This window comes from Parambassis ranga, chromosome 8, assembly GCF_900634625.1.
Source record: "Parambassis ranga chromosome 8, fParRan2.1, whole genome shotgun sequence".
In the NCBI taxonomy this organism is placed as follows: domain Eukaryota; kingdom Metazoa; phylum Chordata; class Actinopteri; family Ambassidae; genus Parambassis; species Parambassis ranga.
Window position 1 is genome coordinate 11904945 of NC_041029.1, and position 27222 is coordinate 11932166.

The 27222-nt window shown below is 43.1% G+C and overlaps 1 protein-coding gene across 1 annotated transcript; it reads left to right on the plus strand.

Moving 5' to 3' along the window:
* Nucleotides 1-26263, plus strand: notch3 (notch receptor 3). Its single transcript, XM_028413002.1, has 33 exons — nt 1-239; nt 942-1014; nt 10233-10375; nt 10466-10801; nt 11446-11568; nt 11660-11893; nt 11982-12137; nt 12237-12422; nt 13639-13752; nt 14779-14892; nt 15745-15978; nt 16131-16241; nt 16323-16515; nt 16652-16797; nt 17118-17351; nt 17457-17609; nt 17689-17917; nt 18006-18207; nt 18305-18461; nt 18558-18742; nt 18878-19010; nt 19104-19361; nt 19474-19586; nt 19685-20214; nt 20301-20627; nt 20716-20864; nt 20952-21177; nt 21314-21404; nt 21514-21682; nt 21794-22098; nt 22199-22346; nt 22456-22553; nt 22664-26263. The coding sequence occupies exons 1-33, from the start codon at nt 179-181 to the stop codon at nt 24152-24154; spliced, it is 7422 nt and encodes a 2473-aa protein (XP_028268803.1). The 5' UTR covers nt 1-178; the 3' UTR covers nt 24155-26263.
* The last annotated feature ends 959 nt before the right edge of the window (nt 26264-27222 follow it).

The following is a 27222-nucleotide window of genomic DNA, read 5'->3' on the forward strand; positions in this document are numbered from 1 at the left end:
GAGAGGAGAATCACAGCAGCTGTGGCCGAGCTGCGGAGGATAATACTGCATTGGGACTAACGCTACGCTTCCCGGCTCATCCACCGAATTTGGAGCCTTTATTTTTATGTGAACTCAACAAAGGATGTATTTCTACTGAAAGCCCAATCTTGGAAACTCTGGGAACTTTTCCACCGAAATGGAAGGGAATATTCCATGGATTATTTTGGCATTTTTATTGTGTGTGCATGTTTGTGAAGGTAAGTCCAACTGTCTACAAAGACACTTGTTGCATAAAGTCGGCTTTAAATCTAAATCTACGTAAATTGGACATGTCCGGACAACTAAAGCAGTCTGGTTTCAAATAAAATCACGTCCTTCACTCTGTTGGTGAATAATGAAAACCGCTTTCTGCAAAACGTTTTTTTTGTCCTTAGTTTAATGTATTCTAATCATGAATAGCAGTACAAGTGATAAAAAATATCAAATAATTAAATGAGTGAAAGAAGCGAGTTTTCAACAAAACAATTTGAAGAAGCAGACAATAGCATCTCGTGTGAAATATCCCAAACATTTATTTTATGACTAATATCCCATAAGTAATAATGTTGATAATGATAGTATACATTTTTTAGTTCCATAGTTTGAGCTAACGTTGTCAGGTGTTATGCATTATTATCTCCAGACTCATTTTGTAAGCAGAAACAATCGCATTGTGTCAGCATGCATTCTCTATCAAGCTAATCTGCTTTCGACAAAGTAAACACCAAACATGCGGGTGTGTCTGCAAGATGCCACAAGTACCAAAGGCCAGATACTCCAACATCACTTATCCCTGAGTTTAAAGCCAGGCTGAGTAAAGAAGTAAAACAGTTTCGTCGTGGTGTATTGATTTAATGTTGAAATGTATGACATCAAAGTATTCTGTCTGGGTCTTTAACAGTCTTTTTCAACCTCCACAGGTTTCCGTTGCGTGGATAAATACAGACCTTGTGAAAATGGAGGGACATGCATAGATTCACCCACTCGATGCATGTAAGTGCAATGAAAGTAAAGATTTTTGGTGATACATAGACCAACACTCAGTCTTAAAAAGCATTGAAACAAAATGTGTGTAGCCTTTGTGTGTAAATGTGTCAGATGGCTCTTCAAAGAAAATGGGCTACCCATGTCCAGTGTGCTCAGTCTTAATCAAAGAAGTGAATATGATTTTTTATTTTTGACACCTACATAAACATGGTGACAGAAGGAACAGATTGATTAGGCCTTTACACAAAATATTTGGCTGCCACGCTCACCATTTCTTGCACCTGTTGAAAGGCTTTGTGAAACATGAATCACTGCTTTGTACTGGCCACTGCAAAAGTCTAACTTTACATTTTATTTCATTCTGTATATTTTGTCAGTGTTTACCTCGTTAAAAAAACCTTCTTTTTTGATCAATTGTCTTTGTTTCCCACCTGTGCCTGCATTTTTGAGCTCTTGCATCTTTTGACAATGATAAGGCTTTTGTTTTTCAAATTAGTGAGAGGGGGTTGTGTGGGAACCTCTTACAATAGTCAAGTTAAATAGCCTACAGTGTCTTGCCTGGGGGGGTCATCTGCCCTTTTAAAAACCCTTTACTTAAGGAAACATGCCTGAGTGTTTCAGATGGAGGAGATACAGTCTCTGTAGTTGCCAGCTGCTTCCCTCCAAAAGTGATAATTTATGATTTTATTGGTGAGGGCTCACAGTTTCCCTTACTGTGCGGGGTCAAAGTTGAATCAGTACCAGGAATGCAAGTCTTACAGGCAAGTGTGTAGCATTTAAGTCATGCTGCCAATAGTAGCCTTTAGATATTAGCCAATGTGTAACTTGACTGCATGTGGAAGGAGTAACCATTACCCACACTTTTTCAATCATTAGCTGCTGCCAAGATGTTTGAGTGTCATAAAGTGAGTGAATGTATAATTTTATCCAGCCAGATCTTTTCCCTCCAACAAATCTAACAATATTTATGTGCAATTCAGTCATCTTTACCTCCACACCTAAATATTATTATTTTATGACAAGGGAAAATCCCCACAACACTTAGTGTTTGGCCTAATCCTCGGATTTAGTATAATTAGATCTCAGGCAATATGTTTTCTTTTCTTTTGTTCACCCCGTATGATCCTCTGGTCAATTATGTTGTGTACATGTAGCCTACATATGTTATGGGTATAGGAGATGGACATGTGTAATCCTGATGCTGGCTCAGTGCCAAGGAAATGAAGCCGTTAGGGTGCAAAGGCAAAGTATTTCTAATGTAAGTGGACATCAAAAGCCATGCCACACAGGGTAGAAGTCCCATAGCAAGGCAGAGGACCGGAGCAGAGTGTGGCCACATGAGAGTAGTCAGACCAGTCCTATGAGTGGTGGAGCCACCCCACCCCTTCCCCTGGGAGCCGACAGAAACGGGAAATCCAAAACAGCAGAAAAGATCTTTTCTTCCACCAGATACCTGGCTGTAACCTGGCACCACAGAACAGGGTGCAGGGAGGGGGACGAAAGGCCACCGAAAAGTAAGAATGAGACGGAAGAGAAAGAAACAAAAAGCAGATGCAGATACATGCCTGGCCAGTTAAAAGGAATTTTAACAACAACATTGCTAGAAAGCAACTGTTCCATATAATCATACACATGTTGTGTATGCACATCTGTCCCTGCTTGCAGAGTAGTCTCTTGTTTTATTTATTTATTTTTTTCTTTCCCGGTAGGAAACGTCTCAGGTGACAGAATGGCAGGTTCCATTGTTACTGTCCTAGATACCAGTGTATCGTCTGTTTTATTGGCCAAAAAAACTGTAATACCACACTGTTTAAACTGCAGGAAATCATGTCAGTGTGGTGGCTTCTCTCCCTGGTAAATTAGTAATTGTTAGCCAAGCATTGCTGATGTGGTATCACAGTAGTTAATCCTCAGCAATGAACAAACTCTGATACCAGATTCAACTGTTTTAAAGTAATTTAATGCTACGAGTTTTGGTAGGTTGAACATCCCCGGCTCACACTATTACCTGCTCTCCTTTAAGAGCTACCCTTTAAAAAAAACAGTTAACGGTATGTACTGTTGCACAACAGATAGAATGAAACCCATGACTGTGAAAACACAACTTTACAAGGCCCTTTTTTTCTCTACATTTTAGACACACTTTTTCTTTCACCCACAGTTTTGTTTTTTCTTAAATATTCTTCCTTGTTTGGGCCCAGATGTTTGAACTTGACAGTGAAGATTTGATCATGTTACCAAGAGTGTGGCCTTCTAGGTGAGCAGTCAGGAAGTCCAGCTGAAGAGTCTTTTGGCCCCTCGGCTCCGCCCTGTGAGCAGAGTGTTGCGTAGAGAGGGCCATGGCAGCATGGCCAGAGGACAGATAATTAGGCAGATTGAGAGGGTGTCATTCAGAGAGGATCCAGCTGGAGGGATTGGACTGGGGGTGGGGGTGGAAGCGAGGGAGGGAGAGAGTAGGCAGGGGGGTGGGGGGGACTGCATATAGGACAGCTGGTGGATGTTGTGATGGTAATCCAGTGAAGTCAGATCTTGACAAAGGAAAAGCATAGGGCCAGGTGCTGCCATTGAGCAGTCAGTCGCCCCCATACTGTGAGAGACAAGCTTGTGGAGGAATGAAGCCGGTAGCCTACGGTCCCTTTAGCACATGTTGCCTCTCTCACAGTGCATCAGCGACCACGTCTGCTTTCTCTCTCTGCATGAAGTCTTAGCTCGAGCGGCTCATCTTCTATCTTTCAACACAGTGGCAGATCACAGATTACAACCTTCTCTTTCCTCTCTGTTCCGCTAAGCTCAATAGAAACAAATCTGAACTTTCTTGCTGCCTTAGAGATCCATGGGTAGATACAGTGGTCCTCTTTATTTTATAAATGTTTTGTCCTTGGCCTCAGTAGCAGAGTTGGCGTATAAGTGCTTTGTTATGACCCTGCAGAAACTCCCAGCCTCTTAAAACATGATGAAAGAGGACATCTTTGACTGTGATGGGGAGCAGCTGTTTCTCTAGTAAAATCCTTGTATCTGCCTTCTTCGTCTGAATGACAAGTAGTGTGCATGAAAAGACCTCTTTTTTTTAATCTAAATTAAGTAGACATGATTTTTCTCTTGCTAGGCCAACATTATCCCAAAATTGAATTCTGGCACATAAAAATGGATTTACCCTTTCACCAAAAATACATTTAAACAGATAAGCGGACACATACACACCCACCAAGACACATAAATGGTAAAGACCATAGCAAAGAGACCGCTTATATTGTTGGCTTAGTTCAGGGCACCTCAGGGCTAGTGTTTTCTTTGGCATCTTTGTGGTGGATTAGATAGGAATGCTTACTAAGATTCCTCCTCTCCCTCTGGTGCTTTTAGGTTATTGTCTCTACCACCCATCCATTCACCATGTTAGCCCCTTCAGGAATGCCTTTAACAATACTGTCAGCCTAGGCTCATTGAAAATTGAATGCTTGGAATGGCATGTTTGATTTGCAATTAGTTATTTGCAATTTTGTGAGGCACAACATGCAGCCCATATCACTCATGTTGCTCTGACAGGCAGATGGAGCCATTGTCATGTTATCATCCAGGAAAAATGATGCACTGCAGACCCTGTATTCTAATATAAGAGATAAGAGTGTATGAGGAGATGAGAATTATCTGACTAAGAGGTTACGTCGTCACAGGGAGCAAGATTGGGTTTGTTATCCCTCCAAATCTCCAGGTTATGACAGGAGACTGGGAGCTGTGGTTCCCAGGCCCCTTTAGAGGAAGTGGTGCCTTCTGACCTTCTTGCTACGCACATCCTGTCTTATCGGAGAAGCTTAAGTAATTTTACTCAGTGCATCCAGACCTCCTTGCTGTTCAGTATTCTCATTTAAATATTTTATGTTACTCCCTTCTCTCCACCTACATTATAATACACTTGTTTTGTCCAACTTAATTACTTGGCATACCTGAGTATGCAGAAATGAAACCTGTGTGGTCCTTCACATACAAACATGAATCAGTTTTTCCATTATTATATAGTGGCACAGGAGCATCCTTTTGGATTTTGTCTACTTTTCTTTTTTTTGACTATGTATGTCTGCACCACAAGCTTATATAGGGATAATGCTTCTTCTGAAGTCTCATCCCCTGGATACTTGTTCTTATCCTGTAGACAATGACTTCTGAAGAAACATTCAGGCAGGTCTGATTGCAATAACTGAGGTCTGCCAGAAAAATTTCCCTACCCTCACCCTTCCCTTTAGAAGAGGATAGGATGGGTCTATCATTAAATGATTCCGGGAAAGGTCTTTGCTTTGCACATTTTCCTCTAACAACTTGACTTTAAGCATTTTGTAACTTTTAAATTTGCCAAAATTTGAGTAATTAACTACATTGTTATATAGAGTAAAAACTGTTATTTTAGCTTTTTGTGGTATCATATTTCATTCAGTATGACTATCCCAGATCCTTCTATAGGGTTTCTTTTAGTGACAGCAGTTGAGATAATAAACATTCTCTGGCTGTTTTCCTTGAGTTCTTGTTAGCTTATCACCAAGAACCTTTTCTAGTGCCCCAGATCCCTTTCTTCAGAAGGGCATGTGAGAGCTCTATGCTGGTCTCAGTCAATCTGTGTGACAGTTTTTGTCAACAGTTTCTAAGTGTGTGGTTATCAGATGCTGTGGTTGTTCTATTTAGTGTAGAGTCTTTGTTCAGAAAATGCCATAGAATGAACAGCATTTAACTATGTTGTGCTAAGGCTAAATAGAGACAAAGCACTAGACTAGTGACTGTAGTTGTTTCCATGCTAAGTTGAGGAAGGGGTCTTCCCAGTTTCAAAGTTTTCCAAAAGTCTGGTTCAGTTTAGGTGGTTGGTTGGGTGGGGTTTTGTGGTTAGGTTCAGCAGAGACAGCTTTGAAAGACCCTGGGATTCATGCAATGTGGTTATGGGCAAATGCATTGCAATTTGAAAAATGTGAGGGTGTATTCCTCCAGATTGACACTGGAAGCGCGTTTGTTCAGATAGTGTGTGTGAACTTACAAGTAAAGTCATAAAAATTGCGAGCATGTGTCTGGCCCTTTTCATAGAAGTATTACTGAGAAGTCAGCAGCAAGCATTCTCTTGGAGTAGGAGATTTGTGCAGTCCCTACTGCCAAAGAAATGTCTGGCATTTCCTTCAATTTCTGGATTTATATTCATCTGACCGATGCAAGACTATCAGAGGTGGGAAGATTCTACTAACAGCTGTCTTAGCTTTATAGTCAAGTTAAATGTCCTAATAGTCCCATATTTAATTTTCATGGTTTCATACTTGAGATTTCAGTACCTTCATTGTGTAGCTTAGTACAATTGAAACAAACTTTAAACTGTGAGTCCTGCATCTCTTTGGAGATAATTGTTCTTAATTGCCAAACTGAACTGGCTCAGTACCATGCCCAGAGCTACATACTCAGAGGAGACCAGTCCTCTGAGGTGCTCCGACTGTCCTTACGAAACCCTGTCTATCATCAACCCCTTTTTCTCCTTCTGGCTCTGTCTCACCATGGGTTACTGTTGCCAGGCTACGGCCCAGGCCTGAAAGACTAGCTGTTTGGGTCACTGCCCCCCTCCCCAAACACTTTCATACAAAAGAGTTCTGACTACTTTAGCTCTTTTATTTGGGCCACAAAACATTCCCCAACCCCCAATCTGGCTCTTTGCTGAGAGAGCCAAGCCGAGAGAGCAGAGTAGAAGAGGCTGCTGGGAGAGGGGGTGTGTGTGGATGGGCTCCTGTTGGCAGTGTGGTGTCAGTATGGACTCTCATAAAGGAGAGGAGCTGGTTCTTGCTTGCTTGTGGAAAGGGGAAAGAGGGTGGGGGGTGGGGATGGGGGTGGGGTTTAGGGAGGCTGTGTTGAGAAAATCAGACAGTGTCTTTTGAGCTTTCCAAAACGTTCTAACATTTCAACCACTTTTAGGTATTAAAGAATTTGTAGAACAGTAAAGAAGTTAAACTCTTTACTAAACTCTTGCCCAAAGTCAAAATACATTAGTTATGTTATTGCTCTTTCTCTCCATTAGTCCCAGGAAATGCCCTTGGAAATAGGAAGACTCCTTTATTCTTGATGCTTTGTGGAGCATGACTGTGTGTATGAACCGTGTCAGAGATTACAGCCTCTTTGTTCACAGGTGAGCCACCCTCTGACCTCTGGCAGAGTAGCTGCTATTGTGTAGAAGAGGATGAGCTCAGGTTACCCTTCTTCAGTGACCCAGAGAGCAGGAAAACTGGCATTGTGTTACACAAGTATTAGTGATAGAATTCACTCACATAAATCAAAATGTTTTTTTTTCCATCAGAAGATCCTCATACTTGGTACATAAAAATCACAGCACATGAATTGAATATCCGAGTTTATAAAAATGTGTTAAAACATTTACACTGAAAACAAATGTTTGACAAAGCTGCCATCTTTTTTTCTGCCTCTTCTGTCATTTACTCAGTGGATCTTCTCTTTCATGCATACCATTCCTCAGAGGCTGAGGCCTGTTTGTAAGTTTATTTTATGTGTGTGTCTTTGGGAGTGTAGTGATTGTTGCATGTGTTTGCATTGTTGAAGTGGTGCCTTCCTCTAACAGTCTTTAAAATGTGTGTTTAGTGGAACTGTTATGCATGCATTTACAAAGGATGACAACAGCTCTGGCGTGATGTGAAATGTGTGTGTGTGTGTGTGTGTGTGTGTCTTGGTTACTGGGATAGTCCCGATAGTCCCGAAACACCACAGTTGTTTTGGCTTAACGTCTGGCAGGAGAGGTACATGCCAGCCACCCAGAGGTGCAATGACAAATGTGGACAGATGCATGGTATCAGCACTGCAGCTGGCAAAAACCCTCATGTGTTGACGTGGGGAGATTACCCACTCTGGCCATCCCGTCTCTGCACTCAGAGACCTCCTCCTCATCTGCCGTACTCTCTTCCTCGAAGCTCAGATGTCGACACCCACTACGTATGACTCATGGGCCCATTGCACAACAGCAGCCTGCACCTGCCTTTCACATCCGCCACAAATAAAGCTGGGCACAGGCAGAGGTGTAGATCCTGCCCTGCTGTTCCCATAGGCCACGGAGTCCACAAGGTTGTAAAGAGGCTGATAAGGAGATTTGAACCAAGACAAAGCTACATGTCTCTCACAGTCTCTGCACAGATAGCACTGATTTGTGTGTTATGGGAGTAGCATGTTGGCAATGAGTCAGGTCTAGACAAAAGAATGTGTGTTTTGGCTGCTTGGTTCACTGCGTATTTGTAAGGGAGGACAAATAATTTATCAGACATTACTACTAGTAGTTATTTCTACAGACCAACCCACACAAATAAATATAACACACTTTATTCCCATAGCAGAACACACCATTACTCCAAATACTTTAGATTTTTTTAGCTCTTCAAGCAACTTCCCTGATCAGTCCATGTAAAGCCTGCTTACTGACACATTTGTGTTTCATTTTAGTGGCACCCCTAGATTCCAGACATAGTTAATTTGCCTCTAAATAAACCCAGCCAAGCCATGACAAATAGCCATAGGGACCATGGGTGGGGTTTGGGGTTATTGGTTAGATGTCAGGCTTGCTTGTTCGTCTGTGAGGTTGCTAGGGCAACAAGGATTGTCAATTAGGAGTAAGTACTGTGTTTTCAGGGACCAGGGATTACAGGAAATATGACATGACATTCTTGCTGGAACAAACTAGTCTGCGCTCCTTATCATCTCTTTCTTTTAGCCGATAGCACCTTCTAAAGAGTTTCTCACTTGCAGAGCAGCCTCACTGCATGCTGCAGCCTGAGTGACATTATCATCACAATCAGGCGGGGGACCTCTGACATCTGACCTCTCAGCGCATGAGAGGAGGGAGTTGTTAAGGAGGGAGAACCCAAGCTGGCGTTTAGAAGAGCTTTAGGAGATTGTTTCACAATACATCCCAAAGGAAAAAAAGGACCTATATATATCAGTAAATTATTGCTTTGGAAACATTGCACTTCTTCTGCTGCCCTTTGCTGTTACATCTTTTACTATATCCTGTTGACAAGCTCAGAGCAAAGGTTTTCTCACCAGAGCAAAACGGTTGGAAAGAAAGCAGCCTTTTTCTTGATCTGTATCACTTCATTCTTTACAAAGATGGAGCAACCTCAATCTCCTAGCCATGGGCGAGGACATTTTTACTTTTTCTATAAAGGGCAGAGTGCATTACAAAAAGGTAAAGACGAAATAACAGGGTGCCATGTTGATGCCGCTGCACGAGAAATGAAAACCCATTGTTGAGCTGCCCAGGGGTTTCTCTCCAGTGAAAGAGAAGACAGAGCCCAGGGGCGGACCAAAACCCAGCTGTCACTGCCCTGCCACAAGCATCAAACAGTCTTTTTGAAGAGGGGGCTTGTCCCTAGGCTAGGGCTCCATGTAGGTGTAGAGTTACCAGATCTCCAATCATTGTCTGAACTCCCACAAGAACTGTAGAGAAAACTATACAAAACACTGAGTATATATTTGTCTCCACTTCTTTCTGGAGCATGTTTAGCTTAAGCATACACAATGTTGAATTGATAGCAAAAATGAGCACATTAGCAGGGCAGGAGCAGTCCTATACAGAATGGGTTCAGACTCACTAAAGGTCATTCATATTTTGGCAGCACTGAAGAGCCCAATGCTGTTGCTGTGCAAGTGTAACAGAAAAACCTGAAGCAACACTTGTGAATAACTATAAATGTGTGTAGTGAGCTGTCTTTAGACGGCTTTATTGGTGAAAGTAGGAACTAATCTGTTCCACTAGACAAGGCTGAAACACCTCTTGCTGTGTAGTCCTTGTTTTAGTAAGTATTTGTTGGCAAGTGTTGTTTCCAGACATTTACTTTGGGTGTGTTCTTTTTTATATGTATGAGAACAGAAATGAGAAGTGAAGTGTGGAAAAACTGCATCAGTGGAGGAATGTTTGCAGACATTTAATTATGCTCTCTAGCTAGAAATAACAACAGAAATAATGTGTTTCTTGGTATTTTGATGTCTTATTGTGGGTGTGTGTATGCCCCTGAACAATGTATTGCATGATTTTTTACTTATAAATAAAATATAATAGGTAAATTAGCTTAATATAAATTTAGCCCAAGGCCCTGAAGTTATAGGTTTAGGCTGCAGGCCAAACCAGGGTTTCATTGGACCTTACATATTATGGCCAGTAGGGCCATTTAAAATGTATGTTTATTGTCTAATGTGTAAATGTGTTTGTCCAGATGTCGTCCTGGATTCATTGGTCCTCTTTGTCAGCACCTGGATCCCTGTCATCGATCGCCATGTCTCAATGGAGCAGCTTGCAAGAGCCAGGTGGTCAATGGTATCCCACAATACACGTGTGTGTGCCAGAGGGGTTTCAGAGGTATGTCTAGTAGAATGTTAGCAAGATCAGATTTTAGCAGGTAGATTTAAAGGATTTTAACTGAAAGCAATTCTCTATGTAATCACATAGGCCAAGACTGCTCCCTCATTGATGCCTGCGCTACAAGTCCCTGTGCCAATGGGGCCCGGTGTGTTAATTGGAATAACCACTACAACTGTTCCTGCCCACCTGGCTTCCAGGGAAAGAACTGCCGCAATGACATTGATGAGTGCCGCAAGCCAGGCGTGTGCCTCAATAGTGGCACTTGCATAAACACCCATGGGTCCTTCCGCTGCCAGTGCCAGCCTGGATACAGTGGGCGCACATGTGAGGTGTCTACCCTGCCTTGTGCTCCATCTCAGTGCCTTAATGGTGGCACGTGTCGACAGACCAGCGACCATTCTTATGAGTGTGCTTGCCTACCAGGTAGAATAAATCAATCAGCATAATTAAACACATGAGAGTCGGTATACTTCCCCCGCTGTTTTCCCAGGCCACCACATAGTGCTATAGGCAAACAGACTTTCTCAGACTCATGACGTAGCTGTTAGTTCTTTCACTGGGATTTTAGCATGTGTCTTAGGTCAGCTTCCTGCCTGCTATTAATAGCTGCTGATGGGAGATAGGATGGTGGGAGAGTTGAGGAGGCAGCCAGCCTGCACTCCTCTCCACTCTGCTCTTTTCACAACAGAAGGAATTTACTTTATGGGCCCTCTGGTTTCCCACTGGGGAACTGACAGGAAATGTCTCTTGCCAGAGCGGAAGTCATTGAAACTGTGAGAGATTATAAAACAAGCAAACATTGAGGGGAGTGCAGACCTCTGAAGCAGGCAAGAGTCACGGCTGCTGCTGGCATCGTGTGGGAACTGTTACAAGAAAACGTAAACAATCAGACACCCTCTGAACCTTTTTATTGCCTGCATTTCCCCATACCTTCTCTAGTGTGAGAAATATGACTTGAGCAGAAATGTTTAGGATCTGGAACAGGGGCCACTAAATGTTTTATAAACTCCTGGTTTGTGTATTTTACTGTGTCTGACATAACTCATTTGTTTCTGAATTTATCCCAGGGTTTGAGGGGCACAACTGTGAGAATAATGTGGATGACTGTCCAGGTCACAAGTGTATGAATGGAGGAATTTGTGTTGATGGAGTTAATACCTACAACTGTCAATGCCCACCAGAATGGACAGGTACAACTCCTTAAATAAATTGTTAATATCTTCTCTATACAAATATACTTTGAGTATGAGTAAACTAATATTCTATATCTAACCTCCCTAGGGCAATACTGTGCTGAGGATGTCAACGAATGTCTTATGCAGCCAAATGCCTGCCATAATGGTGGTACTTGCTTTAACACTATCGGTGGCCATACCTGTGTCTGTGTCAATGGTTGGACTGGAGATGACTGCAGTGAGAACATTGATGATTGTGCAATAGCCGTTTGCTTCAATGGTGCCACCTGCCATGACCGTGTAGCATCCTTCTTCTGCGAGTGTCCAGTTGGAAAGACTGGTACGTGGGCTTTCAAAATTGCCTCTGTGGCTGTATTAATCCTGCCTGTTTATTTGATGATAAATTGCAATCTTTGATATCACTACAGGTTTGCTGTGCCACCTGGATGATGCATGTGTGAGTAACCCATGCAATGAGGGAGCAGTGTGTGACACCAACCCCCTCAACGGACGTGCAATTTGCACTTGTCCTGCGGGCTTTGTAGGAGGTGCCTGCAACCAGGACATGGATGAATGTTCGATTGGTATGTCTATTTGTTAAACATATGTCTATATATATATATATTATCTTTACCATTCCTGTGTTTTGTCTCGCATACTGATTATGAGTCTTTTACAAACAGGTGCAAACCCATGTGAGCATTTTGGAAAATGTGTAAACACAGAGGGCTCCTTCCAGTGTCAGTGTGGTCGAGGATATGCTGGCCCGCGCTGTGAAATTGACATCAATGAATGCTTGTCCATGCCCTGCCAGAATGATGCCACTTGCCTGGACCGCATTGGAGAGTTCACCTGCATCTGCATGCCTGGTATGTAGATAATAAGATAAGAGGTTCTTTGTTAAGATTTATGTTGCCTACTATATATTTATTTTATTAAAGCTACCTCGTCCTCCATTGAAACATTCTGAATTTATGAATTAGGAAATATTTTATTTTAAAAGGTTAACTGTCTTTATCTAAGTAGCATATTTTAATATAATAATTCAAATCAAATCAAACATGGGTGGAACAGAACTTTAAGTACTAACAGCAGTAAAAAAAAGCACCTCAAACTTCTTCTCATTCACATAGGACAGCCCCAAATGCACAAGTATGTGGAACAGCTGATTATTTAAACTTGGCCTTCTAAAGAAACATCTACAATACTGCCATACATGACTGCCAGTGCAGACTGTTATGTAATACATTCCCACTGACATTGGGGGTTCAGAGGCACTTCTCTACTCTCAGTGCACTGTACATCCAGACAGCGTATTAGTTAGGACTAAGTGATATGTTGGACACTCTGTGACAAAAACACAGAGAAACTCTCACGCACAGTCCTACATGCATCCTGGGGTTTTGGGAGCTATACAAATTAGAGGTGGGAGTCGGGTCTATAGGACTGGATGTGTGAGAGGGCGAGCAGTTAGGGGGAAGAGTGTGCTGTGAATACTAATGAGTGGTAGAGTGGTGGGAATGGAGCGGAACAATAGGGCCCCTCTGTGCTCCACTTTGCACCCCTCATACACACAGAGAGGGAAAGAGGCTTTTTCCCAGAGCCTTTCCCCCTCCCCCTTCGTTTCCAGAGACAGCCCCTTCCTCTTCACCCTCCTCATCATCAGTCAGCCTGGCAAAGCTCATGTGGAGCTGCTGATTATTTCTGATTCCATGCTAGCCTCTCCCTAGGGGCAACACTCTGATTCACATTCTGTTCCACCTCAAGGAAGGGAGCCCTCCATAGTTTGCCAATGCAGAATGTATAACATACATCTGGTGAATGGGACACTGACCCAGGAAGGGGTGGTGCTTTATGGACTGTAGGGTGTGGTGATTTCAGGTCAGTAGAGTGGGAACCGAAGGAATACTTTATGATTTTTTTTATTCCATGATGTGGTTCAGCAGAGACCAGTATCAAAAACTCAATAAATTTCCCACAGATTCTCTTTTCAGTGCAGAGGGTAACCATTACATGCAATGGCAGGTTTACACATAAAGAGTAAGCATAGTGAATCAGCAATGACTCTAAATTTCTGTCTTTCAGGCTACATGGGAACTTACTGTGAGATTGACATAGATGATTGTGAGAGCAACCCCTGTGTGAATGATGGCATCTGTCGGGACATGGTGAATGGCTTTACATGCACCTGCCAGCCAGGTAAGGCTTTTATGAAATAGCAAATTCATATCTATGTAGCCTTCAAAAAGTTTAAATGTCCCCACAACCAGAGGAGGGAGGATCAGCCTTGCTACTTCGGTCTGCTGGTGTTTAGAGCCACCACTCATAAAAAGGCAGGCTTGAAAAGCTGGCTGTCCTCTTGCCTCAACAAAGGCCCTATTGTGACCCCTGCTTCCCTCCTCTGTGGAATGTGGAAGGGACAGCAGTCTCCCTCATCCTACCCTGGTGGTGGTGGTGGTGGTGGTGGGGACGGTGGTGGGACAGCAGTCCTACTAATGAGATTCTTTTCCAGGTCTGCAATTTACATCTGGGACAGACATCCCCCCTCCACCCCCCATCTAGCTATTGAGCTGGTGGAGCTGATGCAGGCAGTGGGGTGGTTCGGGGGGTTGGGGGATTGGGGGGCAAAAAGAGAAAACAATCCCACCGTCTCTTCCAACCCCCCCTTTTAGCAGCCCAAGCACCAACACACAGACTATCCTGACACTGTTAATCAACTGAGCAGTGTGCTACCAATGCACCAATTCACCCCTGTCTGGGCACTGTGCCCAGTGATTTCAGGCCTGCTCAGTTTTCTCAAACTGTTCTGGCCTATTGTTGTCATTGTTATTATGATGTTGATAATTATTATTATTGATGATTTAACTGTCGATAGTAGGCATTATGTATTTTATTTATTATATTGTAATTAATTGTAATTTATTTATTTAAGTAAAATATTCATACATTCCTTATATCAGATCTGCCTTAATTTTAAGTCCCTTCACCAAGGTCACAGACTTTCCATTGCACTTTGTTGTGGCCATTTCCACTATGGTCCAAGTGCACAAATGACATGTCCTTAACCAGTCCAGACGCTCTTAAATGCCACCTTAGCCAGACATCACTAACCTAACTAAAGACCTCTGCCCTTCTAAGAAGAGAAGAACTGCCCTCTGACCTCAGCGTGGACCCTTCCACTGGACCTTCTTTCTGACCCTTAACCTCTATGTTTGCATGTCCCAGGGTTTACTGGCACCATGTGTCAAATCGACATAGATGAGTGTGCTAGCACTCCCTGCCAGAATGGAGCAAAATGCTACGACAGGCCCAATGGCTTTGAGTGCCGCTGTGCAGAAGGTAAGAGTTTCTGTAATTAATATTTGTTTGACAATGCATGGCTAAAGATGTCTCCTCAGACCGACAAGCAGAAGAGCTTTAACCACTTGTTTTGGTCTTTGTAACACATTCAGTGTTTTTGGTAGTTCCTCTGGATGTCTGCTGGCCAAGCAGACTGACTTGAGGCCCCTAATCCCCCCTCTTTCTCTCATGGGCTCTCAGGATCATAGGGTCACTAAAGACCAGCAGTTGCCAAGAAAAAAGCCTTGGTCATCACCCCGACATCTGTTCATCTGTTAAACTCCCATACAACACCTTATGCTGTATATTAATTTCTTCAAATTCTGCAACGTCCCTCTTCGAAACCAAACCCAGCCACACTAACCTATAGAGCTTGTCACACAGGCTGTAGGTATAAGCTGATAGATATATATAGATATATAGATACAAATATTTGTTTGGACACATGCCTATAAAGGCACACACTGCATTGTTTCAGAGGCCAGCTGCTTCGTATTCCCTGTATTTGTGGGCCCCTTCTGTTGAGTGAAGTGGCCCTGTTTGACGTGGCGCAGTCTATTGTTCCCTCTACCACTGAGAACAAAAGCAAGACTGGGAGGCCTGTGTAGGGCCCTTCTTTACTGCTTTGCCTAACTCAGCATTGCTTCACACACATACCACATAAACCAACAGTTACTTGCCTGACACACAGACTCTGTTGTCATGGAAACCAAAGTGCTCAGAAAAAGTAGAATCTTATCAAAAACATATATAAAGTAATAAAGATAGAAGTTACAAAACAAAAACACACACATGTTAATAAGTGACAAAAAAAGCCAGATCATTCTCTAATTTCACCTCTTTCCTCTTCAGGTTATGAAGGGACACTCTGCGAGAGTAATATCAACAACTGTCAGCCTGATCCATGCCACCATGGTACGTGCATAGATGGCATTGCCAGCTACACCTGTAACTGTGATGCTGGCTACACGGGCTACCGCTGTGAGAACCAGCTCAATGAGTGCCACAGCAATCCTTGTCAGAATGGGGGCAAGTGTGTGGACCTGGTCAACAAGTACATCTGCCAGTGCCAACATGGAACCTCTGGTAAGAGGAAAAGTAACATTTATTTTAAAAGCGGAAATAATATGTTGCTGTGTATGGTTCAATACATTGAACGTGTTTGGCCATGTAAAAATATTAATTTTTAAAATTTTAAAAATTTTAAAAACCTACTAATAATAATTCTGATGACCCAGGCACAAACTGTGAGATCAACTTTGATGATTGCGCCAGTAACCCATGTGACTATGGCATCTGCAAAGACGGCATTAACCGCTATGACTGTGTCTGTAAACCTGGTTTCACTGGTAAGGCTCTTTAAACAAATCTGAGATGAAACAACTGCTAATGTGGACAAGCATACTAATTATTGTTAAAATCTCTTCTAGGTCCAAAATGTAATGTGGAAATAGATGAGTGTGCATCTAGCCCCTGTAGAAATGGAGGAACATGTGTGGATGAAGAAAATGGATTTCATTGCCAGTGCCCTGAGGGATTCAAACCCCCTTACTGCTACTCTCAGGTGGATGAGTGTGGCAGCAGTCCATGTGTCCATGGCTCATGCAGGGATGACATCAATGGGTATGAACAATCATAGTTTTTGTCACAGTATAAAATGAGTCAAATGGCCACTTGACAAGCTTATGGCTAATCTACAGGTTACAACTCGAGAATCATGTCAATGTGACAAGTACTAATTGCAATTCTGTATTTCCAGTTACCGCTGTGACTGTGAGCCAGGCTGGGTGGGGAAGAACTGTGACCTGGACAGGAATGACTGTCTGCCAAGTCCCTGTCAGAATGCAGGCACATGCATTGACCAGCTCAATGGTTTCACCTGCAAGTGCCGCCAAGGCTTCAGAGGTGAGTAAGTTGTATAATTATCAAATACAGTAATTAAAAATAGAGTAAATTCCAAAGCCATCAATAAAGTAAGTATAAAGGGAGTAAGAGCATGTGCATCACACACAGCAGTCGTAACTGAGAGTACACTTACACAAGGATAGTAAGAAAGAAGAAAATAAAAATATATATGATGTTCATTTTCCTCATGGTCCTGAATTTCAGTTGTCTGCCTCCCCCTGGTGGTATAATAAAAACATGCAAATACATTCGCCATATCTTTAGGCACTTCAGTATTCTGCTATATTATAGGTTTAATCTTTCCCTTTTCCTTTTGACAGGTAACCTCTGTCAAGTCAATATAAATGAATGCGCATCCAGTCCCTGTCTGAACAAGGGCACCTGTGTGGATGGTGTGGCAAGTTTCACCTGTCTGTGCGAGCTTCCTTACAGTGGACCCACTTGTTCTGAGGTTCTCACACCTTGTGCCCCTAACCCCTGTGCCAATCATGCCATGTGCACCCACACACCAGACTACTTGGGATATCAATGTAACTGCCAGTCTGGGTGGCAAGGTCAGCCTTTTTTCATACTCAGTCACCTTAATGACCTATTGTGAAATAAACTGATTAAAAGCTTACTAATTTTATATCTTCTGACCTTTCTTTGGCATTCTTCAGGACAACTGTGTAACATAGATGTTAATGAATGCATCTCAAACCCCTGCAAGAACCGTGGGACCTGCACAAACACGCTTGGAGGCTTTGTATGCTCTTGCAGAGCAGGATATACTGGGATGACTTGTGAAACTGACATCAATGACTGTGCACCAAGTGAGTGGAAACAGTGTGCTACGTTTTTAGAATCCATGTGCATTTACTGATAATTGATCATCTCCCATTGTGCTACCAGATCCCTGCCTAAGCGGAGGCTCCTGCACAGATAGTGTGAACTCGTTCCACTGTAGCTGTCTGCCAGGTTTCACAGGGCCCCGCTGTGCTTTAGAGATCAATGAATGCCAGAGTTCCCCATGTAAAAATGGAGGCACATGCACAGACTATGTTAACTCCTACACCTGCACCTGTAGGCCTGGCTTTACTGGCATTTACTGTGAAACCAACATCCCCGATTGCACTGAAAGGTGAGAGTGTTGTACTTTACCAATCTCCGTATGCAGGATAGACTTGTAAAAACCTACAGAATATGAAACTTCTCTCTTATGTTCACAGCTCCTGCTTCAATGGAGGGACATGCACAGATAGAATCAATGGTTATTCCTGTACCTGCCGTCCCGGCTTCACTGGTTCCCACTGTCAGTATGAAGTCAATGAATGTGATTCCCAACCCTGCCTCAACGGAGGCATCTGTCAAGATGCGCTAGAATCCTTCCGTTGCTCGTGCCCCAAAGGCTACACTGGGAACCGCTGTCAGGTACATAATTCACAGACACTCTTGAAATTGTCTGTTTAGATTTCTTTTGTCCTAAGGGAAATAAACTCAGATTTTATTCTTTATTGTGCACACTTAGACACCAGTTGATTGGTGCAGACGCTCATCTCCATGCCAAAATGGAGGACGCTGTCGCCAAAAGGATGCTTCCTTCATCTGTGAATGTTCTAATGGCTGGTCTGGACGTTATTGTGATATCCCTAGAGTCTCCTGTGAGACAGCTGCTCGCCAAAGAGGTATTTTTATGCTCCATACATGATGACATTCGCTGTCAAAGCTTGTATTGCAATAGAGTAACTAAAAACAAATCTTCTCCCAATCTTTCCAACCAGGGCTGCAGACAGATGAACTATGCCACCATGGCGGTCACTGTGTCAACACTGGTAATGCACACTACTGCAAATGTCCTTCAGACTACACTGGAAGCTATTGTGAAAGTCAAGTGGACCACTGTGAAGACAAACCTTGTCGCAATGGCGCCACCTGCAGGGGATATGTGGGAGGGTACCAGTGTGATGTGAGTCTATTGCTTTGTGTTTGTGACTTCATTTACTTTTTTGGGGCCCGAACACCGAATGGTGCGAAGGCCCTATTGTAATTGTAGTGTTTATTTTCACAGTTGTAAATATTCTATATTTTTATGTCATTACAGTGTATGCCAGGCTATACAGGACATAACTGCGAGATAGAAATTAATGAATGCCAGTCTCATCCATGCCAGAATGGAGGCACTTGCATTGACCTGGTGGGACATTATATCTGCTCCTGTCCCCCTGGCACACTTGGTATGCAAGCACTACAGAAAGCTATCCTTAATAATAAAACAAGAGTTTATTCTGTGACAAATAATTAAAAAATGATAAACCTCTTATTTAAAGGTGTTCTCTGTGAGATCAATGAAGATGATTGTGCTCCACCCCTGAGGCTGCGCAGTGCTCCTCCTAAGTGTCTGAACAACGGCACCTGTGTGGATAGAGTGGGTGGATATCGCTGCAACTGTCCCCCTGGATTCACAGGAGAAAGGTGTGAGGGAGACATAAATGAGTGTCTCTCGAACCCATGCAGTCCCTCCAACAGTCTTGACTGCATCCAGTTGCCTAATGACTACCAGTGTGTCTGCAAGCCAGGCTTTACAGGTTAGACAGCTTGCAAAAATTCCCCACTTGCTTGGGGTCCCACTCTGCATTCTGTTTGTGTAAAATACTCTCCTCCTGTCATAGAGATTTACCATTAATATGTTGTCTTTAGGTCGGAGGTGTCAGAATAGATTCAGTGTGTGCGAGTCTCAGCCCTGTCAGAATGGAGGAGCCTGTTCTATAACCAGCAGCTCAGCCCTTGGATATACCTGCACATGTCAACTTGTAAGTTAACAATTTATATTGATGTTGTAGTGCTGTTTAGCATTCTTGACATTGAAAGGTCATAATGACAAATTGTGATTATTATTAAATTTTTTTAGGGTTTTACTGGGCCTAATTGTGAAAGAAGCATGTCCTGTCGGGAGCTGTCCTGCTACAATGGAGGTAGCTGTGCACTTACAACAAGAGGGGCACGCTGCACCTGCCTGCCTGGTTATGGTGGAACCCAGTGTCAGCATCGTAGCAAGGAAGGGTGCTCATCCCAGCCCTGCCGGAATGGAGGATTGTGCACTGAAGAGACCAGTTTCCCATTCTTTCACTGTCAGTGTCCCAATGGCTGGACGGGTAAACGCTGTGAGCAGAGCAACAGATCCCCCGAGCTCCTGACACCTGCATGCCCCCTGGCAGACTGTCATAGTAAAGCTAGTGATGGCGTTTGTGACAAGGAATGCAACACATTCCCTTGTCGCTGGGATGGCGGTGACTGTTCCCTAGCCGTGAACCCTTGGGCTAAGTGTGCTGATCCTCAGTGCTGGCGTGCCTTTAACAATAGCCAGTGTGATGAGTCCTGTAACAACGCTGAATGTCTGTATGACAATTTTGACTGCAAGAACAAGGAGAAAGTTTGCAAGTGAGTTTAATACTAAGAGGATTATTATAATTGGTTCAGTCCTAAAAAAAAACTTGAGCTGACCTGTCTGTGTGTGTTGCCTCCAGTCCGATATATGAAAACTACTGCATCGACCACTATGCTGATGGCCAATGTGACCAGGGATGCAACACAGTAGAGTGTGGATGGGATGGTTTGGACTGCGCAGGGAAGGTTCCTGAAGACCTTGCTGATGGTGTCTTGGTTTTGGTTGTGCTACTGCCTCCAGAGGAGCTTCTACGGACCAGCACAGCATTCCTGCAGAAATTAAGTGCTATCTTGCACACTTCAGTGCGTTTCAGGCTGGACCAGAATGGAGAAGCAATGATTCGCCCCTACACCCGTAGAGAGGCACGCCTGAAGCGGGAGCTGGGGCCTCAACTGGAGGTCATCGGGTCAGTCAGACATACAGCAAACATAAAGGCAAAGGCCTTTCCTCTAGATTGTACATTGTAATTAACATCTGCTTCGCTTTCCCTGTAGCTCCATTGTCTATGTGGAAATAGACAACCGTTTGTGCTCTCAGGGCTCTGAGGACTGTTTTCCCACAGCTGAAAGTGCTGCAGAGTACTTGGGAGCCCTTTCAGCAGTAGAAATGCTCCGCTTCCCTTATCCCCTCAAAGAAGTCAGTGGTGAGTAATGATACTTAAAGGACACACAAATGACAGTAAGACTAATGAGGCACAAATGTCTAATAACTATTACTCTTCCTTCTGTAGGCAAAAAGATTTTAATTGATGACCCCATACCAAAGTGGGCCAAGCTGATGCTGGTGGGGATAGCTTCTCTTTTCCTCTTGGTCATCCTTGTCATAGGCATGTTGATTGCTCGTAGAAAGAGAGAACACAGCACCCTTTGGTTCCCCGAGGGCTTCTTCCTCAAGAAGGAACCCAGTAGCAATAAGAACCGCAGAGAACCTGTGGGCCAGGATGCTTTAGGAATGAAGTAAGTTATTTGTGTGGAAATACATTAACAATAACTACAGTGTTGAGACTAAATTGATTTAAAGTCTGGCCTTGCTTTAGGAATTTTCTTGCTATTCAATGTTTCCTTGGACTAATACACATTCCTTTGTCAACAGACACATGCCAAAAACTGTGGAGGAGTCTCTCCTCGGAGATCATAGTGACCAGTGGATGGACTCAGATTGCCCAGAGGCAAAACGACTCAAGGTCAGTTGTACAACAAAAAGTTTTTTACAAATGTTTGCACCTAGATTAAAAAACAAACCAACAGCAACAACAACAAAAACAACATTGTTCTGCCTGTCTGTGAATTCAGGTTGAGGAACCAAGCATGCTCTCAGACACTGAAGATACTGTGGACTGCAGACAGTGGACACAGCATCACCTTGCTGCCGCAGACATTCGTGTACCACCCACCATGGCCCTCACACCACCTCAGGGCGAGTTTGAAAGTGACTGCATGGATGTTAATGTCCGAGGCCCAGGTTAGCAGTGAAATAGTGTGATTATAAATTTGTTATGTTGAGCAATTATAGCTATATATATAATATATAATTATAGCTATAAACTCACTCATTATTGTTATCTCCTACTAGATGGTTTTACACCTCTGATGCTGGCGTCCTTCTGTGGAGGTGGCTTAGAGCCTGAAATAGCAGAGGAGGAGGAGAATGAGGAGTGTTCTGCCAACATCATCTCTGACCTGATCTATCAGGGCGCATCCCTTGCTGCTCAAACAGACCGAACTGGTGAGACAGCACTCCACCTAGCCGCTCGCTACGCCCGTGCTGATGCTGCAAAGAGGCTGTTGGATGCTGGGGCAGATGCCAATGCTCAGGACAACACAGGACGTACCCCGCTACATGCTGCAGTGGCTGCAGATGCTCAGGGTGTCTTCCAGGTAATTTTCCATTAAGACATTCTATGTAATGGATAAACAAAACAATAACCATACTTTATGTAAATGACGATAATTAAATTTAATCTGTTCTGATCTGTAGATTCTGATCCGAAATCGAGCCACAGATCTTGACTCTCGTATGTATGATGGCTCCACTGCACTGATCCTGGCTGCACGGCTGGCGGTAGAGGGCATGGTAGAGGAACTCATCACTTGTCATGCTGATGTTAATGCAGTTGATGAATTAGGTATGTTTAATTTTTCCCTCAATTGAGTGTTCTGAAGCACATATTTTTGCTACATATGGTTTATTCATAACAAAACAACTGATGTCTTATTGTTGGTTGTACCTTTTAGGCAAATCTGCCTTGCATTGGGCTGCTGCCGTTAACAATGTGGAAGCCACAGTTGCCCTGCTGAAGAACGGTGCAAACAAAGATATGCAGGATCTTAAGGTGTGTCATTCACCTATATCGCTCCTGCTATTGCATCAGCAGCATGCATTATTATAGAGTTACTGGCTGTTTCCATGTACTAATTTACCTTATTTATTTATTTTAATCAGGAGGAAACGCCTCTGTTCCTTGCAGCCCGTGAGGGCAGCTGTGAGGCTGTGAAGGTACTCCTGGCTCACTTCGCAAACAGAGAAATCACAGACCATATGGACAGGTTGCCAAGAGACATTGCTCAGGAGCGTATGCACCACGACATTGTGCAGCTTCTTGATGAGTACAACACAGTACGGAGTCCACAGGGTCATGGAGGGGCTGGACACCACCTAAGTGGGGGGCACACTCTGTCCCCTCTTATGTGCCCTCCAAGTGCCTTCCTTCCCAGTCTGAAGACCACCCCACAGGGCAAGAAGAATCGTCGGCCTGGGGCCAAAGGTTCTAACATGGGAGGCCAACATGCTACCAGTTTGAAGGAGTCTGTGAAGGCCCGCAATAAGAAGTTGACCCTGGACATGCAGAGTGCTTTACTGGAGAGCTCCGTCACTCTGTCCCCAGTTGACTCACTGGACTCACCACATGGGGGAGCTAGCAATGCTGGCTACATTACCAACCCCACTTCCCCTGTGGCCATGCCCTCCCCAGGGCTTTTCCACTCCTCTATGTCTGTCCCAAACACCCCAATGGTACATAGTAGCATGTTGGAGGGAGGTGGCCCCTTCGCTGTGTCTCTAGCTCAGCTCAGTGACCTAGGAGCAGGGGGAATGTCATTGCAGGGACGCGTCTCTATGGCTTCAGATGTCAACCATGGCTATGTGCTGAGTTCAGGCCAGATGGGAATGGGCATGGTCAGCCCCGTCAGTGTTCCTTTTGACTGGCACAACCGGATGCCCCCCTCCTCCCAGTGTGGTCAGCAAGTAGTGAATATTGTGCAGACTAACCAGGCAGGTATGCACCCCCAGAACGCAGCCATGCAGCAGCAGAACATGTTGATGCACCAACAGCAGATCTACCGTAATGCCATGCTGCAGCCCACACCTGTTACCTCCACACCCACTATCAGCCCAGTGAAGTTGCCTTCTATTGCTGAGCAGCAGCAACAACAACAGCCCCCGCAACAGCTCATTAATCACAGCATCACCACCCAGCAAAGCATGGCTCGTATGGGCACCTCCACCCCGCCAACACCCCAGACCTCACAGCCGCCACCATCCTTCTTCCAGCAGCAGCAGATGCCTCAGCAACCCTCGCAGCCCCAGCCTCCTGCTCAGCCTCCTCAGGCAGCCACACCAGCAGCCCAGCCCAATCAGGCTCTGCCCTCCCAGCCAAGTGGCAGCACTATAGGAAAGGAGGATTACCCAACCCCACCCTCCCAGCACAGCTATTCATCCGCACTAGATGCCACACCCAAGCATTACCTCCACTTGCCCAGTGAGCATCCCTATCTGACGCCTTCTCCAGAGTCTCCTGAGCACTGGTCCAGTCCTTCTCCTCACTGTGTCTCTGATTGGTCAGATTCTACACCCAGTCCCGCAGTTGCTGTCCCAGCCCAGACCCAAATTACTCAAATTCCAGAGGCCAATGGCAAGATGCAGGTGTTTGCTTGAAGATCCTAAGGCCTCTGCTTGAATATGGATGTGGGATAAAAGAATTTGTGGACTGGCTCTGTAGCCCGTCTGTGTTTTATGTGTCAGCCTGTTTCCAAGATTTTTTATTGGATTTGGATTGACTGTGTTTATCACAAGGACCGTCTGCTAGTGATTCTTGCAGAGAAAAAAAGTAAAGGGAAATGTGTGTTGTCTGAAAAAACTGCAGACAATTTAATGAAGTAATTCTGTCACAGATGGACTTTTTTTATTATAAAAAAAATATATGAAGAAAACCAAGTCTTTCATTTCAAAGACTTAGGGATGTTCTCCTGAAAACTAACAAACCTTTTAAGAGTAGATAAGAGAAAATTGAAATGTTGAAGGGAATGCATTTATTTTTATTTATTGTTTCTATCTATCTGAACTGCAATTTAGGTTTATTTTTCTGTCCTAGCTTCTCATATAAAGTGCCACCACAAGATGATAAAGTACAGTTGCTCTGCAGTAGTGATATATGTGATTGAAATATGGTAAATATTTACCTTCCAATATAAGTATTATGAACAAGAATGTAGATAAGTGTCTCTGAAGCACTTCAAATGACCAGCCTCATAGGGCCAGTGTGGGTCAAAAACAACATTGGACTGCAATGGATATTTATAATATATGAGTGGCATTTAATCCATGGTAATGTTCTTTATAACTTTTCAAAAGGTATCAGCAGAGTTTTAGGTAGATTCTCACTGACACTAAAGGATTCTTACTGGTGTTTTTACTGCCAGCCCTGTGGAAAGCTCACTGGAAAGAAAAAAAAACATTTATTTTTTACTTTACAGTGGCCCTAGTGCTCTTCCATAGGGCCTGTCCTGTAGCATGTTTGTGTTCATTTTTCAAATGCCTATAAAAATCAGCCTCTCACTGCCCTTATTTGTTTTGTTTTTTTTTGGTTTGTTTTATACTCTGTATATTTGTGGAAACATGAATACCTTTTTAAACATCACTTCAGATGTACTAAGCTATGCTTGTATCAGCTGCTATTTTATATCACATTTCCCTGTAAACATTCCTCTCTTTTGCCTGTGTTGGTGAGTCTGTGCCTTTCATCCAACACAGAAGCAGACAACGGACTGGCAGAATTAGTTGAGCTAATATTGTGCCCTGAACCAGACTGTAGCAGTTAGGATCTCTGTGTTACTTTCACATTGGCTCTGCTAGTGCTGTGGTAGCGTGGCATGGTCAGTGTGAGGGTGTGGCTGCTGGGCTGCAACTGTAACTCCTCAGGGAGGTGTTTTATGGCATGCAGTGGGACAGTTCCCCTGTATCTACAGTAGCTTCCAGTCCAGAGATCATGGCTTTCCATCTTAAGATGATTGTTAAGAGACCTGAAGGAAAAAAAAACACTACCATGTAGTGCTGCGCCCTTTCACTTTTAACAAAATTCTGAGATGACACCAGTCATTCAGCTTGTGTAATGTCTGATTTCTTTCATTTTCACCCGAGTGTGTAGGATTGAGGTTATGCTCAACATTTTGTGGACATCATAAAGGGCTTTGAATTTTCATCTTATGACAACATGAACAAATGAGTAGGCCACCACTTCTAGCTACTACTTCTGTGGTGACTTAAAACACAGTCCCTAGTTGTTACATAAACTGAGTTTGTCTTTAATTCATGTTTTATCCTGTTCACTGTAGAATCAGCTACTGTTCTGTCAGCTGTGGGAAAAATGTTTGCTGTCTGGTTCATATTCACTTATTTGTTATATTTTTATATATAACTGGTCTTACAATTTCTCTACCAGGTCATTTTGTACATTTCAACTTTACAATTTCTGTTTGTAAATATGTTTGTTCTGGGTAGATCATTTTTTTGAAGTCTTATTTTCTAAAATGATTGTTGTGTACTAAAATTGACAAAAATAAAATGTACTTCATTTAGCATTATTTGAAGCAGAGCCTGTGACTGATATTTTATTGGTCTTATGTTATTAGAACACTCATAGATATTTTCTATCATTAATTTCTATGCTTAAAAGTAGTTCAAAAATCACTGTACAAAAAACAGTTTTTCTTTTACAGTCAAAAGTTGTAAAATAAGTCACTTATAATAAAAAACCTGTAGGGAATTACATGTTTGTGTCCTCGTGTTCAGTAAATGTTTTATTCTTTGCTTAAAAAAGCACAGCCCAAAATAGGAAAAACAGGCAGATTAAAGTGGCTTTTGTGTCATTCAAAGACACACACCCTTTTTTAAAAAAGGTTTTGACTATCCCTGTACCAGTGGTACTTACAGTGGCTGAGAGAAAGCACATTCGCAAGGCCATCATATTAAGAAAGCATATACATTTGACAATACATGCACTATAAATACTAACAACCAAATATGAAAGGTGATCCATTTAGCCTAAAGCAAACACACAGCATGTAGTGTTCCGATTTCTATTTTTCAATGCAGTCATGTACTTTTGGTTGTATTACATTTACAGCACATGTATCCTCAAATTGACTAAGATGTTTTCTGAATATGCTGCTGTTTTGACTATTTGTGTGCGTTTTTTTTCAAGTTGCAGTGTGTTTAGCTACTTATTAAGAAACTATTTAAAATGTATGGGTGTGGCACATGAGGGCTTATGTTCGACAAGTTCTGATGATACATACTGACTGATGAGTAAATACAGTACTACTTCTAAATGGTGTAAGTGATGTGTGGAATGTAATGTGAATATCAGTTACATTTGGACCCGAGGATGACGTTAAATAGCAAACACCTTTTCCTTTCTCCTGGCAGTCTCCACTTACACACTCGCAAAGTATCCTTAGTGTTAACAATTCATTCAGAAGCACAAAGGTGCCATACTTCATTGCCATTTATCTGAAAAAGTTCTTCAGTAAATTCAGTGGATTATGATGGAGTGGATTTGATGGTCATACAAATGTTTTACATTTGACAGAACATATGTTCTTTAAATGGTTAATCTTTGCTATGATTGTAATTGATTGTAGCATGACCTGTTTTGTTTCACTGGAATGTCATATTGTACCATATAAGATGGGTACAATCATAGGCTACTTTAATATATATGTATA